This window comes from Tenrec ecaudatus, chromosome 6 (genome assembly GCF_050624435.1).
Source record: "Tenrec ecaudatus isolate mTenEca1 chromosome 6, mTenEca1.hap1, whole genome shotgun sequence".
NCBI classification, from domain to species: Eukaryota; Metazoa; Chordata; class Mammalia; order Afrosoricida; family Tenrecidae; genus Tenrec; species Tenrec ecaudatus.
Window position 1 is genome coordinate 109,210,355 of NC_134535.1, and position 14,338 is coordinate 109,224,692.

The 14,338-nt window shown below is 39.5% G+C and overlaps 1 protein-coding gene across 11 annotated transcripts in view; it reads left to right on the plus strand.

The window, feature by feature from the left end:
• C2CD5 (C2 calcium dependent domain containing 5) overlaps positions 1–14,338 on the plus strand; it is a 99,740-nt gene that overhangs the window by 59,240 nt on the left and 26,162 nt on the right. For all 11 annotated transcript variants that reach the window (XM_075552002.1, XM_075552003.1, XM_075552004.1 and 8 more), the window contains 4 exons: positions 2,214–2,378; positions 3,626–3,766; positions 5,815–5,878; positions 6,291–6,352. In XM_075552002.1, coding sequence (XP_075408117.1) covers positions 2,214–2,378; positions 3,626–3,766; positions 5,815–5,878; positions 6,291–6,352 — 432 coding nt within the window. The remainder of the gene's footprint in view (positions 1–2,213; positions 2,379–3,625; positions 3,767–5,814; positions 5,879–6,290; positions 6,353–14,338) is intronic.

Below are 14,338 nucleotides of genomic sequence, written 5' to 3' on the forward strand. Positions count from 1 at the left end.
TTTGCCTTTAGAAAATGAGTTCTGATTAGAATGATGTCATGGGGAAAACCAGAGCTGCCTTAGAAGCAGTGTGTGGCCTGGAGAACTAGGTAGGTGCCTGCCAAACATACATGACTTTTGATCAGATGGAATCTGAACGGTTTCTTACTCAAAGTATGTATGGGAATTATTGTATATTCTAGTAGGTTTTTTTGCTACCTGTGCTTTTTAGTTATATCACTGGCAGTTTTTAAATTTGAATTTTCTGCCATCTTTGTGATACTTGCATAAAAATCCAACTTTAATAAGTTTATTAAATTGGAACTTGGGTGCGTTTACAGGGAAATGGCTAATTGTTTTCTGCTGGCTTTCTGCTTGAGAGCTAATATGTAAATTTCTGTAGGGGATAATTGTGTAATGATGACAAACTGATTAGGTATACTTTTTATGAGAAATTTATAATGATTAAAGAAGCTAATTTGGTGTCTGTGAAAATATATGATGATTAGATTAAGAAAAGTATTCAATTTAATTTAGTGGTCTAAACACACACAGCAAAATGAGCCCCAAATGGAGTTTGAGTTCCATCCGAGACTGCAGTGATTCAGGAGTACCTATGTCAACTAAGAACTCGATTCAAATCAAGTTGATGTGTGAAAACAAAACACAGCCTTTTTAGGTCTTATTAGTATTCTCCTTTTAATCACTCGTGGTACTGAGTGCAACTGTTTGGCATTTGGATTTTGGCGCTGTTGTTTAACGTGTGCACGTAAACATCATTGTCTAACAGTGGCTTCTACGATAGCTACTCTGAAGAGTGCACCAGCTGTAGGGCACTGTGTGGCTTCTGAAGGAATACAATATTATTATCTTCATTTTTTAAGAGGCATAAGCAGATGTTCTGATGTGTTGACATTTGCTCAAGGTGATAATGATTATATATGCTGGCACTGGATTTCAAACTTGGGGTCTGTGTTTTAAACTTTCAAGGCTGTTGCTTTGCTCATAGCGACAGCTAAGAATGTGCCCCAGATGGTGTGTTTGAGCTTCATGTGTCGCAGAGGCGGTGTTGCAGTTGATTGTCAGAGGCAAGGTCAAGGTGTAGTAACGGAGACCAGGGAACAACCAAGAGAGAGAGAGACACAGCGCCTGAGTATCAATGTCATGGGTTTGATAAAATTGGCAATTTGATACTTTAAGAAAAATTAACAATATATAACTCTGATACATAATTCAAAATACAGAAGCATCTCAAGTTAAAAGAATCATCCTCTCTGTTTTCATCCCTCCCCTTTAATGCTGAGAATTTGAGGTCCATGCATCCTTTTGTAACTTTGTATAGTGGAACATATTTTAACATAAATATACATGTGTATTTATCAGTTCTATCCTGTTATGTTTTCTAGGATTAATGATAGATAGTACTATTTGAGTCAAATATTAGTAGGCATTTAATTCAGTATTTAAAATAAATTAGTATCGAGTACCCTTGGAAATACAGAGATAAATTGCTTGGCTTTTAGAGTGAGAACCATATTTATCAGCAGTTGTGATCTGGAGGATTTATCCTTTTCTGAGCTTCAATTTCTTCACTTGGTTTTGCTAGTGTCCCATGCATTACAAATGTTCCTTTTTATTTTTGCCAGTATTAAAGGTAGGTCACCCCATTTATGAAAAAAATATTTTTTAATAACATCTTTGTTTTTTTGTTAAACTCTTTTCAAATGTAACTTACTTTTCCCCTTTGTAAGGTAAACCTGTAAAAGCTATAATTGAGTATGTTCTAAAAGTGAATCCTCCCTCTAAGTCCCTTTTTTTAACTCCCCCATGTTCTTCCCCCGAGGAGCCTTGGTGGCATCTTGGTTACGTGTTAGGCTGGTAACCGCATGGTCAGCAGTTCAAACCACCAGTATGCTCCTCAGGAGGAAAACGGAGCTGTCTACTCCTGTAAAGAGTTACAATCTTGGAAACTCACAGGAGGTAGTTCTACTCTGTCTTTAGAGTCACCACCAACTCGATGGCAGTGAGGTTTTTTGGTTTGGTTTATGATCTTTCCTGGAAGCAACCATCTGCCGCTACCAATTATTTTTCTGTGTGCTCTTTCAGAGATGCCTTATGGATATACTAATGCTATTATCTTCTTCCTACATAACTAAGACCGCATTCCTAAATATAAGGATTTAAGAACCATGATTTTTCCTTTACTCTGATCAATTTCCCTTTATTTTTACAAGTCTGCCACAGGTGTGTATTTAGCAGCTTTACCAACACCTGGTGGTATTCAGATTGCTGGGAAGACCCCTAATGATGGCTCCTATGAACAGCATATCTCTCATATGCAAAAGAAAATAAACGACACAATTGCTAAGAACAAGGAGTTATATGAAATCAGTCCTCCAGTAAGTAAAATAAACCTGTAACGACATGCACCATTTATTGCTTAGGTATTAGTACAATTTGGGGGGAATTTCATTTTAGATAGAAGAAATGGATTTTCATGCTTGAGATAATGTTACTGACCCCTTCTCTCATCTCCTTTCCATCTGTACTCAATTGCCTCTTTGAAAGGAGGCCTGCTCTGACTCTGTACACATACTGACTCCAGAAAGATTGCTATTGCAACTAGGTTCATTTGAATCTTTGGGGATGGTGCAAGTGGTTAGTGTCCTCAGCTGCTGACAGAAAGATTAGCAGTTGCAGTCTACACGGAGGTGCCTCAGCAAAAAGGCCCAGTGATCGCCTTCTGAAAAGTCAGCCATTGAACCCCGTGTGGAGCACAGAGGTGCTCTGACCCCTGGGGCACCGAGAGTGGAAATTAACCCCATGGCAACTGGTCACCGTTTAAACTTTATTTAGCTTAATATATCACATAGGAAAAATGTGCATACTTTTGTGTATATATAACACATTTATACATAAGAGGGGGCTTCAAAAAGTTTGTGAGGAAATGAATTTAAAAGATAACGGAATTTTTCCCACAAACTTTTTGAAGGACTCTTGTATGTATATAATATTACTACATTAAAAAAATAATTTTATTGGGGGCTCTTACAGCTCTTGACATTCCATACATCAATTGTATCAAGCGTATTTGTCCATATGTTGCCATCACCATTTCCATAACATTTTGTTATATACTACATTTAACTTTGTAGCACTTGGAAAAAAAATAACCAATCAGTAAAAAAAGCCATAAAGATCAGCATCCTGTTTAGGTATATAAATCTTTAAGCCTTATGGCCTATGTGTCTATCGCCTAGTGTGGTGTTTGTGACCTGCATTACCAATTCCTTACTCATTGTAGTGTCCTCTGTGTCCACTAGATGTCAGCGTTACCCTCACGTCCGACACATTTGTAAGTTTAGGATTAGTGTGTGTCAGCCTGTGAGGCTCCTGCCACAGATATAGGAAAGAGCCTTCGTGAACGCTTGTTCCAGTAGTCAAAGGTCCTACTTCTCAGAATATGTTTTGCAGACAGTCTTTCATTCCTTCCAGGGCCCCTCCCCACCACTCAGCACATATAATTGTCCTAATTTGTCCCCCTACTCGCTCCAGATAATTGTCTAATTAAAGTACTGAAAGCCAAACTGGAAAAAAAAACAAACAAAAAAACAATCTTATATGAAGGATTTTTTTTTTTTTTTAGGAAATATCTGAAGAGATTATAGGATCGCCCATCCCAGAACCTAGGCAACGTTCAAGACTTTTAAGATCTCAGTCAGAAAGTTCTGATGAAGTTATGGAATTAGACCTATCACATGGAAAAAAGGATGCCTTTGTATTGGAGGTAATCTTACAGTGGACTCATTTTGTCAAGGTTTCTTAAGATAGGATGCATTTTTGCCACCAGATCCTGAATATATAGTATATAAATATCAGAAATACTATTTTCATAGAAATTAAAACGAATTTGAGAGTATCAGAACATGATAATACTTTTTGATCAACACAAAATGATTAATAATGCTCAGATTCTTGAAAAACAACTATTTGGAATTTTTGCCAGCTAATAAAGTCCATTCCTGTTTGAGCCAAAGACAGGTTGATTTGAGAGATTCTAAGTTTATTTCTGCAAGCACTTGACAGAAGGAAACAGTGGGATTTACAGCCTCTCACTGAGCTTCAAAGAATCTGAAAAGCAAGCAAGTTATATACCCTAAACCACACGGCAAGCCGAGGGAATGCTTAACAGGTTTGTTACAATAAGATAAAGGAGGCATGGCTCACGGAAACAGGAGAAACCCTGGCCTTCAAGGTCTCAGCCTCTATTGCCTTATCTAACCGGCCTTACTTGCCTAGATGGTTTTGTTTGACCAACCTTGCTGATTAGAACATTCTTAAGTTTAAAGGGAATTTTACTGCAAGGATGGGGAAGGCTGTTACATTTTGGAAGTATTTCCCCCACCCCAAAATTGAATAAACTTTTTAAAATTTTCACTTGCCTGCTTATTTTGTTTAATTATTTAAATGTGTTACCATAAAACCATTTGTAGATTCTTGGTCCATGTCTCTGAAGTAAACAACAACCACAAAGAACCCCAAATTCACTGACACAGAGTCAGTGCTGACTCACAATGACTGTAAGACAGGGTGGGACTGACCCTCTAAGTTTCTGAGACTGTGATTGCCGGAGGTGAAGCCCCGTCCTTCTCCCTTGGAAAGGCTGGTGGTTTAGAACTTCAGATCTTGAGGCTAGAAACCCAATTTGTAACTATCATATCAAAGGATGGCTCAGGAATCTCTTTAAAAATCTGTTCAGGTAATTATAACTGTTAGCTAAAGTTTGAGAAGCACTGACTTAGAGCCTCACTGGTGTGATCCTGGGATACTCGCAAAGCAGGGCTTCAGGTGGCTGTGGACTGGGGACTTAGGAAGAGGCAGAGTCACTAAGAGGGGCTAAGAGATAGGGCATTATAGGTGGAAAATGGGTGAGATCTTGAGTGCAGAGTGTGGGGGGGAATAGTGTGAGTAGGTGTGCGTGACTGCTGGAATATTTGTACTTAATATTTACAGAATGCTGTAGTGTCCTAAAAATAATATTTTAACTTTTCAAATGTCTGCTTTTAAATTTATGTGTTGTAAAACAGATCGGTATTCAGTAGAAGGTTTTATTGCACTATATTATTTTAAACAAGTTGAGATATAATGACTAAGTCTTTTGAAATACTGTATATACTCGTGTATAAGCCGAGTTTTTCAGCACATTTTTAGTGCAGTTTTTGTGGTAAAATTAGGTGCCTCGGCTGATATTCAGGATGGCTTATACTCGAATATATACAATAGGTTTTCATAATGGAATGCAAAAAAGATAGCTTTGCTTTTTTGACTTGGTATTTTTTAGTATATAAAGTGCTCCATTTATAATATTTTTACAAGCATTTACAAAATTATATAAAGAGTTTTCAGTCACTACTGTGGAAATTGATAGATGTCAGTTAAAGGTATCTGTTTATCAGTTAAATTTTTTTTAACTTAAGACAATAGTAGATCTATACTTCCTTGACTCTTGTGGTTTCTATTTAGGAAATAAAAGTTATTTTTTTTAATAGAAGTGATTCTGCATTGACTACTTACAAAGTATTTTCTTTTAATGTTATTATGTGGTTGGTTTTGAAAATATACACCCACCTATTCGTGCAATTGGGTGTCATTGATTCTGTTCTCACCATCCTCTGCTGAGCCGGTCCTCCTTCTTTAACAAATTCTCTGCCCCCCCAGGTTCCTACCCAATCTCTCCATTTGTTGCTCTTACCTTGATCCCATAGACACAGTGCTTAAAGGAACTTACTGCTAAAGCCAGGCATATTCCACTAGTTTTAATATTTTTACTTTCAGATTGATGACACAGATGCCATGGAAGATGTGCATTCTCTACTTACTGATGTTCCTCCACCTTCAGGTGAATGGAGAGCAATTATTGATGTACCTTTGAGATGAAACTGCTTTTGTATGCAGTGTCTTACTAACACAGTAGCTTACTCTCTGATTCTTACAGTACTAATATGATTTAAAAGACTTCACCAGTGTCACATCCTGTCTTGGGCATTGCTGTGACAAGGCTGGAGTTGTACAACATTTACATCAGAATTTTAGGTAGTTGTGAAATATTTACAGTAGAACTTAGATGGAACAGAATTTTAATCCTTTTATGTTTATCATTGACATATAGAGATTAATATAAAATCTCCTAAATGTGTGTAGCTTTAGAGAAAAAAAGAGGATCTTAAATGTAAGATTTCATATAATTGAAAAATGATGTTTAACAAAAGAAGTGAAATGTCATTTATTTTAATTGAAATTAATTTTGGTAGGTTTTTACAGTTGCAATACTGAAATTATGCCTGGTATAAATAATTGGACATCTGAAATACAGGTAAGCTTTGTATTATTAATTTGAAGCAAATTCCACATACTATGTGGGAGTTTCAAAAAGTTGGTGGAGAAATTCCATTATTTCAATGACATATTTCCAGGAGCTTTTTGAAACCCCCTTGTCTGCGCTTTCTTATGATGTACTTTTATTAGGTGTCATCCTGACACTCCTGGCTCAGCACGGCACCCCTGTGTATAACGGAAAGAAACACTGTCTACGCTTGTGCCGTTCACACAATCATTCCTGTGTTTGACAGCATTAGTGCAACCACTGCCTCAGTTCATCTCATTGAAAGCCTGTTTTTTTCACTGACCCTCTATAGTGCCCTTCTCCAAGGATTAGTCTCTCCTGACAATGTGTCCAAAGTATGTGAGATGAATTCTCGCCATCTTTGTCTCTAAGGAGCATTCTGTCTGTACTTTATCCAAGACAGATTCGTTTGCTTCACTGGCAGTCCAATATTCTTCTCCAACATCATAATTCAAATGCGTTGATTTTTTCAGTCCTCCTTGTTTAATGTTCAACTTTCACATACGTCTGAGGAGATTGGAAAGATCATAGCTTGGATCAGGCACAGAGTAACATGTAGTCTTCAGAGTAACACCCTTGCTTTTTTAGCACTGTAAAGAGGGCCCGTGCGGCAAGTTGACCCAATGCAGCGCATCATTTGATCTCTTGACTGCTGCCTCTCACAGCATCGATTGTTTCAGTTTTTTCTCACGATGTTCATCTTGCTATTACTTGTGGGTCTAGTTGTGAGGATTTTTATTTTCTTTACCTTGAGTTATAATCCATACTGAAGGTTACAATCCTTGATCTTTATCAGAAAGTGCTTCGAGTCCTCTTCATTCTCAGCAAGCAAGATTGTGTCATCTGCATATTGCAGCTTATTAGTAAGCCTTCCTCCAATCCTAATATCATAATCTTTTTTCAAATAGTCCAGCTTTTCTGATTATCTGCCCAGCATACACATTGAAAAGCATGATGAGAAGATACAAACCTAACACACACCTTCCTGATTTTAAACTATGAAGTATTCCCTTATTCTGTTGGTACAACTGCCTCTTGGTCCAGGTACAGGTTCTGCATAAGAACAATGAAGTGTCCTGGAATTCCCATTTTTCTCAAGGTTAGCAATAGTTTGTTTTGGTCCACATAGTCAAATGTATAGACAATGAAACATAAGTAAGCATCTTTCTGGTATTCTCTGCATTGAGCAAAAATCCATCTGACATCCATGGTTATCCCTTCTTCCACATCCTCTTCTGAATTTGGCATAAAGTTTACCACTGCTGCAACTGTTGTTGGACGATCTTCAGCAAAATCATATTTGCATGTGATATTAATGATATCGTTCTATAGTATGGGCTTTCTGTTAGGTCACCTCTGTTTGCAATGACTACAAACATGGCTTTCTTCTAGTCACTTCTAAATTTCTTGTCACACACGGGGGGTACATCCCCAAAACGGAATTTATTTTCAACCTTATATATTTACATTTTTAACAAAACAACCTCAGCACCTTCAAAGTACTCTCCATTACACTTAATACATTTGTCAAATCTGCGACTCCATTTGTTTCTTGGAAACTTTAATCAAGCTCATCTGTTTGGATGGCTGACAGCACCTCCCTTGGTTTTTTTCTTTACTACCTCTACATCGTCAAATTGCTGTCCTTTCAAGCCCCAATCTTCATTCACAGAAACAGAAAGAAGTCACACAGAGGGAGGTTAGGTGATTAAGGTGCAGGAGGCAAAAGAGGCATCTGCTTATTTGCCAAAAACTGGAGCACTGAGATGGCTGTGTGAGCAGGTGCATTGTTGTGGTGGCAAAACCAGTCCCCCGTCTGCCACGAATCAGCCCTTTTTAGTTGCACACTGTTACGCAGTCTTTTCAGAACCTCTAAATAGAAAGCTTGATTAACAGTCTGACCTGGTGGAATGAACTTCAAATGCACTATGAGTTGACATTTTCTTCTGTCTGGGAAGTTGACAGACATCTAGAACAAGGTTTGCCATCAGTTGACCTTTCACCTTTGTTGAACGGAGAAAACCACTTATACACTAGGTTTTTCCCTTAGCACTGCCCTTCTAAGCTGTATTCAACATTACAACAGTTTCTGTGGCAATTTTTTTCCGAGCAGGAAACAAAATTTCATAACTGCATGCTGTTCTCTTAAGTGGATCAGCACAACAAACATGGTTCAAGTGAAACTGCTTTTATGAAAAAATTCACTGTGACCAGAGAGAACCTTCCCAAGTGATAACAACTGGGTGCACTAATCAGAGCAAGTTGCTAGATGCTTGCCTAGCAGGAAAAAATGCATTTTATAAAAAAATACTTATTTTCGGGTTTTTTTTTGTGGGGGGTGCCCATTCGAAGATGAGTGAATGCTTCCAGTGTTCCTTTTTTAAAAAATCATTTTATTGGGAGCTCATACAATTCTTATCACAATCCATACCTACATCCATTGTGTCAAGAACATATGTACATTTGTTGCCATCATCATTCTCAAAACATTTGCTTTCTCCTTGAGCCCTTAATATCTGCTGCTCATTTTCTCCCTCCCTCCCCAATCCCCCCTACCTCATGAACCCTTCATCATTCATAAATTATTATGTTCAATGTCCCCCCCCCCGCCTTCTTCTCTGCTGTCCGTCCCCCAGGGAGGAGGCTATACCTAGATTCTTGTAATCAGTTCCCCCTTTCTACCCCACATTCTCTCCACCCTCCAGGCATCGCCACTCTCACCACTGACCCTGAAGGAGTCATCTGTCCTGGGTTCCCTGTGTTTCCAGTTCCTATCTGTACTTATGTACATCCTCTGGTCTAGCCAGATTTGTAAGGTAGAATTGGGATCATGATAGTGGGGGTGGGGAGGAAGCATTTTTAGAACTAGAGGAAAGTTATGTTTCATCGTTGCTACACTGCACCCTGATTGGCTCATCTCTTCCCCACAACCCTTCAGTAAGGGGTATCTGGTTGGCTACCAATGGGCTTTGAGTCTCCACTCTGCACTAACCCACATTTTCAATGATAAGATTTTTTGTTCCCTGATGCTGGTCCCTTCGACAGCTTGTGGTCACACGGGCTGGTGTGTTTCTTCCATGTGGCATTGTTGCTTCTGAACTAGACGGCCACTTGTTTATCTTCGAGCCTTTAAGACCCCAGATGCTATGTCTTTTGATAGATGGGCACCATCAGCTTTCTTCACCACATTTGCTTATGCACACATTTGTCTTCATTGATTATATCAGGGAGGTGGGCACCCATTGTTATGATTTTTAGTTCTTTGATATCTGATAACGGGTCCCTTCTGCACCTTGTGGTCAGACAGGTTGGTGTGTTTCTTCCATGTGGGCTTTGATGCTTCTCAGCTAGATGGCCGCTTGTTTATCTTCAAGCCTTTAAGACTACAGGTAACTATATTTTTTGATAGCCGGGCACCATTAGCTTTCTTCAACACATTTACTTATGCTCACGTTTGTCTTCAGTGATCGTGTTGGGAAGGTGTACGTCCTGGAATGCCAATGTAATAGAACAACGTGTTCTTGCATTGAGTAAGTGCTTGAATGGAGGCCCAATGTCCATCTGCTGCCTTAATACTAAACCTATAAATATATGCACATAGATCTGTTTCCCTACACTCATATAAATATATTTCTATTTGTACATTCCAGTCCTTAGACCTCTATAAATACCCTGTATTACCTAGTTCTTTCTTCTATTGCCTTTTACTTTCCTCTGTCCCAGTATCATTTGGGTTTCAGTAATTTCTCTCGGTTACCTTGCCCTTGCTGAATCCCTACCAGGTCACTCACACCCTCCTTGCTACTGATTTTGGATCACTTATTGTTCTCCTGTCCCTGGGTTGGTCAGCACCACCTCCTTGTCTCCTCCTCCCCATCTCCTGTGTCCCCCCCGGAACCACTGGTCCCGTTGTTTTCTCCTCCAGACAATTCATCCAGTCTATCTTATCTAGATGGATCTGTAGAGATAATAATATGCACCAAAAATCAAGTCATAGCAAGATAGGCAATGAGTGATAATACAGTATGGCAATAAAAAGGGAAACCAATTACCAACAGAAGAATAAATTAATTAAAAGGAAAAAATATTTTAAAAAGAAAGAAAAACCTGTAAATAGATCAAGGTCTGATTTTTGATCTCTATGCGTGTCCTTCAGTCAGGTCCCATGGGGTACCATGCTTTGGCCCCAGAGTCTGCCCTTTGTACTCCCTCGGGGGCTTCCTACTCTGCTCCCACGGTCGCTCTACCACACGCTTTTAGAGGTTTGCCTCAGTGTCACAGGGTCGGTATGGGCCAGTCCTGACCCTGAGTCTCCAGTGTTGTACCCCTTAGGGCCCTGGGCCATCAAGCGACGGTGTGTCTCATAGTGGGATCAGCCATTTTGTCCACTCTGTGCATTGGCTTTTCAGAGCGGGGATATCATCCTTCAGGCCTGATGGGCTAGCATGTGCTCCACTCTCTTATGTTGCTCCCCCTTCTTTGCTCCCATTTGCTCTGATCAAACATGCCCCTCTCCCCTGGCTGCAGCTTCAGTGCTGTCCTCTCAGGTAAATTCTTCTGGGGGGAGGGGCTTTGGTCCATGTAGCTGGTATGGGGCCGAGCCCTCAGGCCCCTCCACTGGCTGCCCACTCCTTGCTGGCACACTGCATTTGTCTGGCACTGGCTTTATATCTGGTCCCTCTTTCCCTGTGGAGACACAAACAATACCCTCCCCTTGGGTGGGACAGTGCCCTATTCCCCCATCACACATCTTTTTTTTTTCTTTCGCCTTTTTTTCCCTCCACCCCCATTTTAGTTGACCACCATATGTATCCCTGGATTTGGTCTGGGCCCTGCCGTACTACCTGGACCTCACCCCTGGAGTGTTTGTATACGGTAGCTTTTTCCCTGTGCCCCCTTTGTACTTCACACCTCAGCGGACTCATGTTATACTTGTCCTTTTGTTCTTGGCTTACTTCGCTTAGCATAATTTCCTCCAATTCTTCCCATGTGTCCATATGCTTCATGCATTCATCACTGCTTTTTAGCGATGCATAGTACTCCATTGTATGTATATACCACAGTTTTTTAATCCATTCGTCTGTTGATGGAGATTTGGGTTGTTTCCAACTCCTTGCGATTGTGAACTGTGCCGCAATGAACATTGTAGCACAGATGTCTGGCCGTGGTTTGTTTCTTGCCTCTTCTGGGTATATATCCAGTAAGGGGATTACTGGGTCATATGGTAACTCGATTTCCATCTGTTTGAGAAATCGCCAAATCAATTACCACAGTGGCTGTACCTACCTACAGGCCCACCAGCAGTGGATGAGAGTTCCTGTCTCCCCACAGCCCCTCCAACACTTGTTGCTTTCTGATTTTTTGAATCGGGCTACCTTTGAGGGTATTAAGTGGTATCTCATAGTTGTTTTGATTTGCATTTTTCTTATGGCTAATGATTGGGAACATTTTCTCATATGTTTCTTGGCCATTTGGATTTCAGACTCTGTGAAACTTCTGTTCAGGTCCTTTGCCCACCTCCTCAGTGGGCAATTAGTTTTTCTCTTACTGAAAGCTTGAAAAGTATTGTAGATTTTAGTAATAAGGCCTTTGTCTGATGTGTCATTGCTAAAGATGTTTTCCAAGTCAGTGGACTTTCTTATTACTCTCTTGGTGAATTCTTTTGATGTACACAGGTGTCTTATCTTCAGTATATATCATGTGTTTATTTGTGACTCCTCTGTATTTGTATTGTATACAGTTGCCTGTATGCTGATGTTTTTATTTCTGGGTCTTCATCTCTTTTCCATTGGTCTGAATATGTCATTATGCCAGGTACCACACTGTTTTGACTACTGTGGCTGTATAGTACATGCTAAAATCAGATAGAGCAAGCCCTCCCACTCTGTCCTTCTTCTTGAGGAGTTCTCTGCTAATTCTGGGCTTCTTCCCTCTCCATATGAAGTTCATAGTCTGTTTTTCCAATTCTTTGAAGAAGGATGGTGGTATTTGTATCGGGATAGCATTGAACTTATGTAGTGCCTTGAGCAGAACTAACATCTTTACTATATTCAGTCTGCCAATCCATGAGCATGGGATAGTCTTCCATTCTTTGAGATCACTCTTGATTTCTTAAAATAGTGTTTTATAATTTTCCTCATACAGATCTTGCGTTTTTTAAGTCAGGTATATCCCTAGGTATTTCCATTTGTGCTTGGCAATTGTGCCTTTTTAATCGTCTCTTCTGTGGTCTTGTCTGATGTGTAGAGCAGTCCAATAGACTTCTGTTTGCTGATTTTGTATCCTGCCACTATGCCATATTCCTCTATTGCTTCCAACATGCTGCTCGTGGAGTTTAAGGGATCTTTAATATATAGAATCATATCGTATGTGAATAATGATAATTTCACCTCTTCTTTCCCCAGCTGAATACCTTTAATATCTTTCCTTTGTCTTATGTTGTTAGCTAGGACTTTCAGTACGATGTTAAATAGGAGTGGGGACAAGGGGCATCCTTATCTGCTCCCCTCTTTCAGTGGGATTGTGTTATCTTTTCTCCATTAACTACCACATTAGCTGTTGGTTTTTCATATATGGCTTGTATAATATTGAGGAATTTTCCTTCTATTCCTATCGTCTTAAGTGTCCTAAACATGAATGCATGTTGGATGTTCTCGAATGCTTTTTCCTCGTCTATTGACATTTTTCCTCGTCTATTGGTGAATGCTGATGGTCTTTCGTATGTTGAACCATACCTGCATCCCTGGTATGAATCCCGCTTGGTCGTGGTGAATTATTTTATTAATATGCTTTTGTATTCTTTTGACCAGTATTTTGTTAAGGATTTTTGCATCAATGTTCATTAGGGATATTGGTCTATAGTTCTCGGTTATTGTTGCATCTTTTCCTGCTTTAGGTATCAAAGTTATACTAGCTTCATAGAAAGAGTTTGGGCATTTTCCATCTTTTTCTATGTTCTGAAAGAGTTTGTATAGGATTGATATCAGTTCTTCCCTGAATGCTTGGTAGAATTCTCCTGTGAAGCCATCTGCCCAGGGGGATTTTTTTTTGTTGATAATCCCTTGATTACCATGTCTATTTCTTCCTTTGCTGTGGGTCTGTTGAAGTTGTTGACATCCATCAGGGATAGTCTAGGGAGGGATTGTGTTTCCAAATATTTGTTCATGTCTTCCAAATTGTTGAATTTGTTAGAATATAGACCTTCATTGTACTGTGTAATTATCCTTTTGATTTCATGAGGGTCCGTTGTAATGTCCTGTTTCATCCCTCATCCTTGCAAATGTCATTGGTTCTTTCCTTTCTTTGGTTAGGTTTGCCAGAGATTTATAAATTGTTCATTCTTTCAGAGAACCAAATTTTAGTGGCATTAATTTTTTCCATAGTTTTTTGTTTTCCCTCTCCTGTATCTTGGCTCTGATTTTCATTAAATCTATCCTCTTGCTATTAGTAGGTTTGTTCTGTTGACTCTGCTATAATTGGAGTAAGTTTTTTGTCAGCATATCATCTAGGCTGTTTCCTCTTTGTGGCCATATGGGTGGAGTTGTTCTATGTGATGGTCTCTTATTTGCCCTCGGTCAGTGTTGATTTTCTGCCCATAGTAGACTGGCAAGGATCTTTTGTAGGGCTGGGTTTCTGTTTATGCATTCAGTGAGGTTGTCCCTGTCTAGGAAAGCTACTTCTCCATCTATCTTAACAGATGATTTGGCTGGGTAAAGAATCCTTTGGTTTGCTTTGTTTTCCTTCAATTTGTGGAATATGTTACTCCATTCCCTCCTCTTCTTCATTGTTTCTGCTGATAGATCTGAACATACTCTTATTGGGGTACTTTTAAACGTGACTGTTTGCTTTTCCCTGGCTGCTGTTGTGATCTTCTCCTTTTCCTCATAGTTGGATAGTTTGACAATTATGTGTCTTGGTGACTTCTTCTTGGGATGCAGTCTGGCTGGTGTTCTTTCA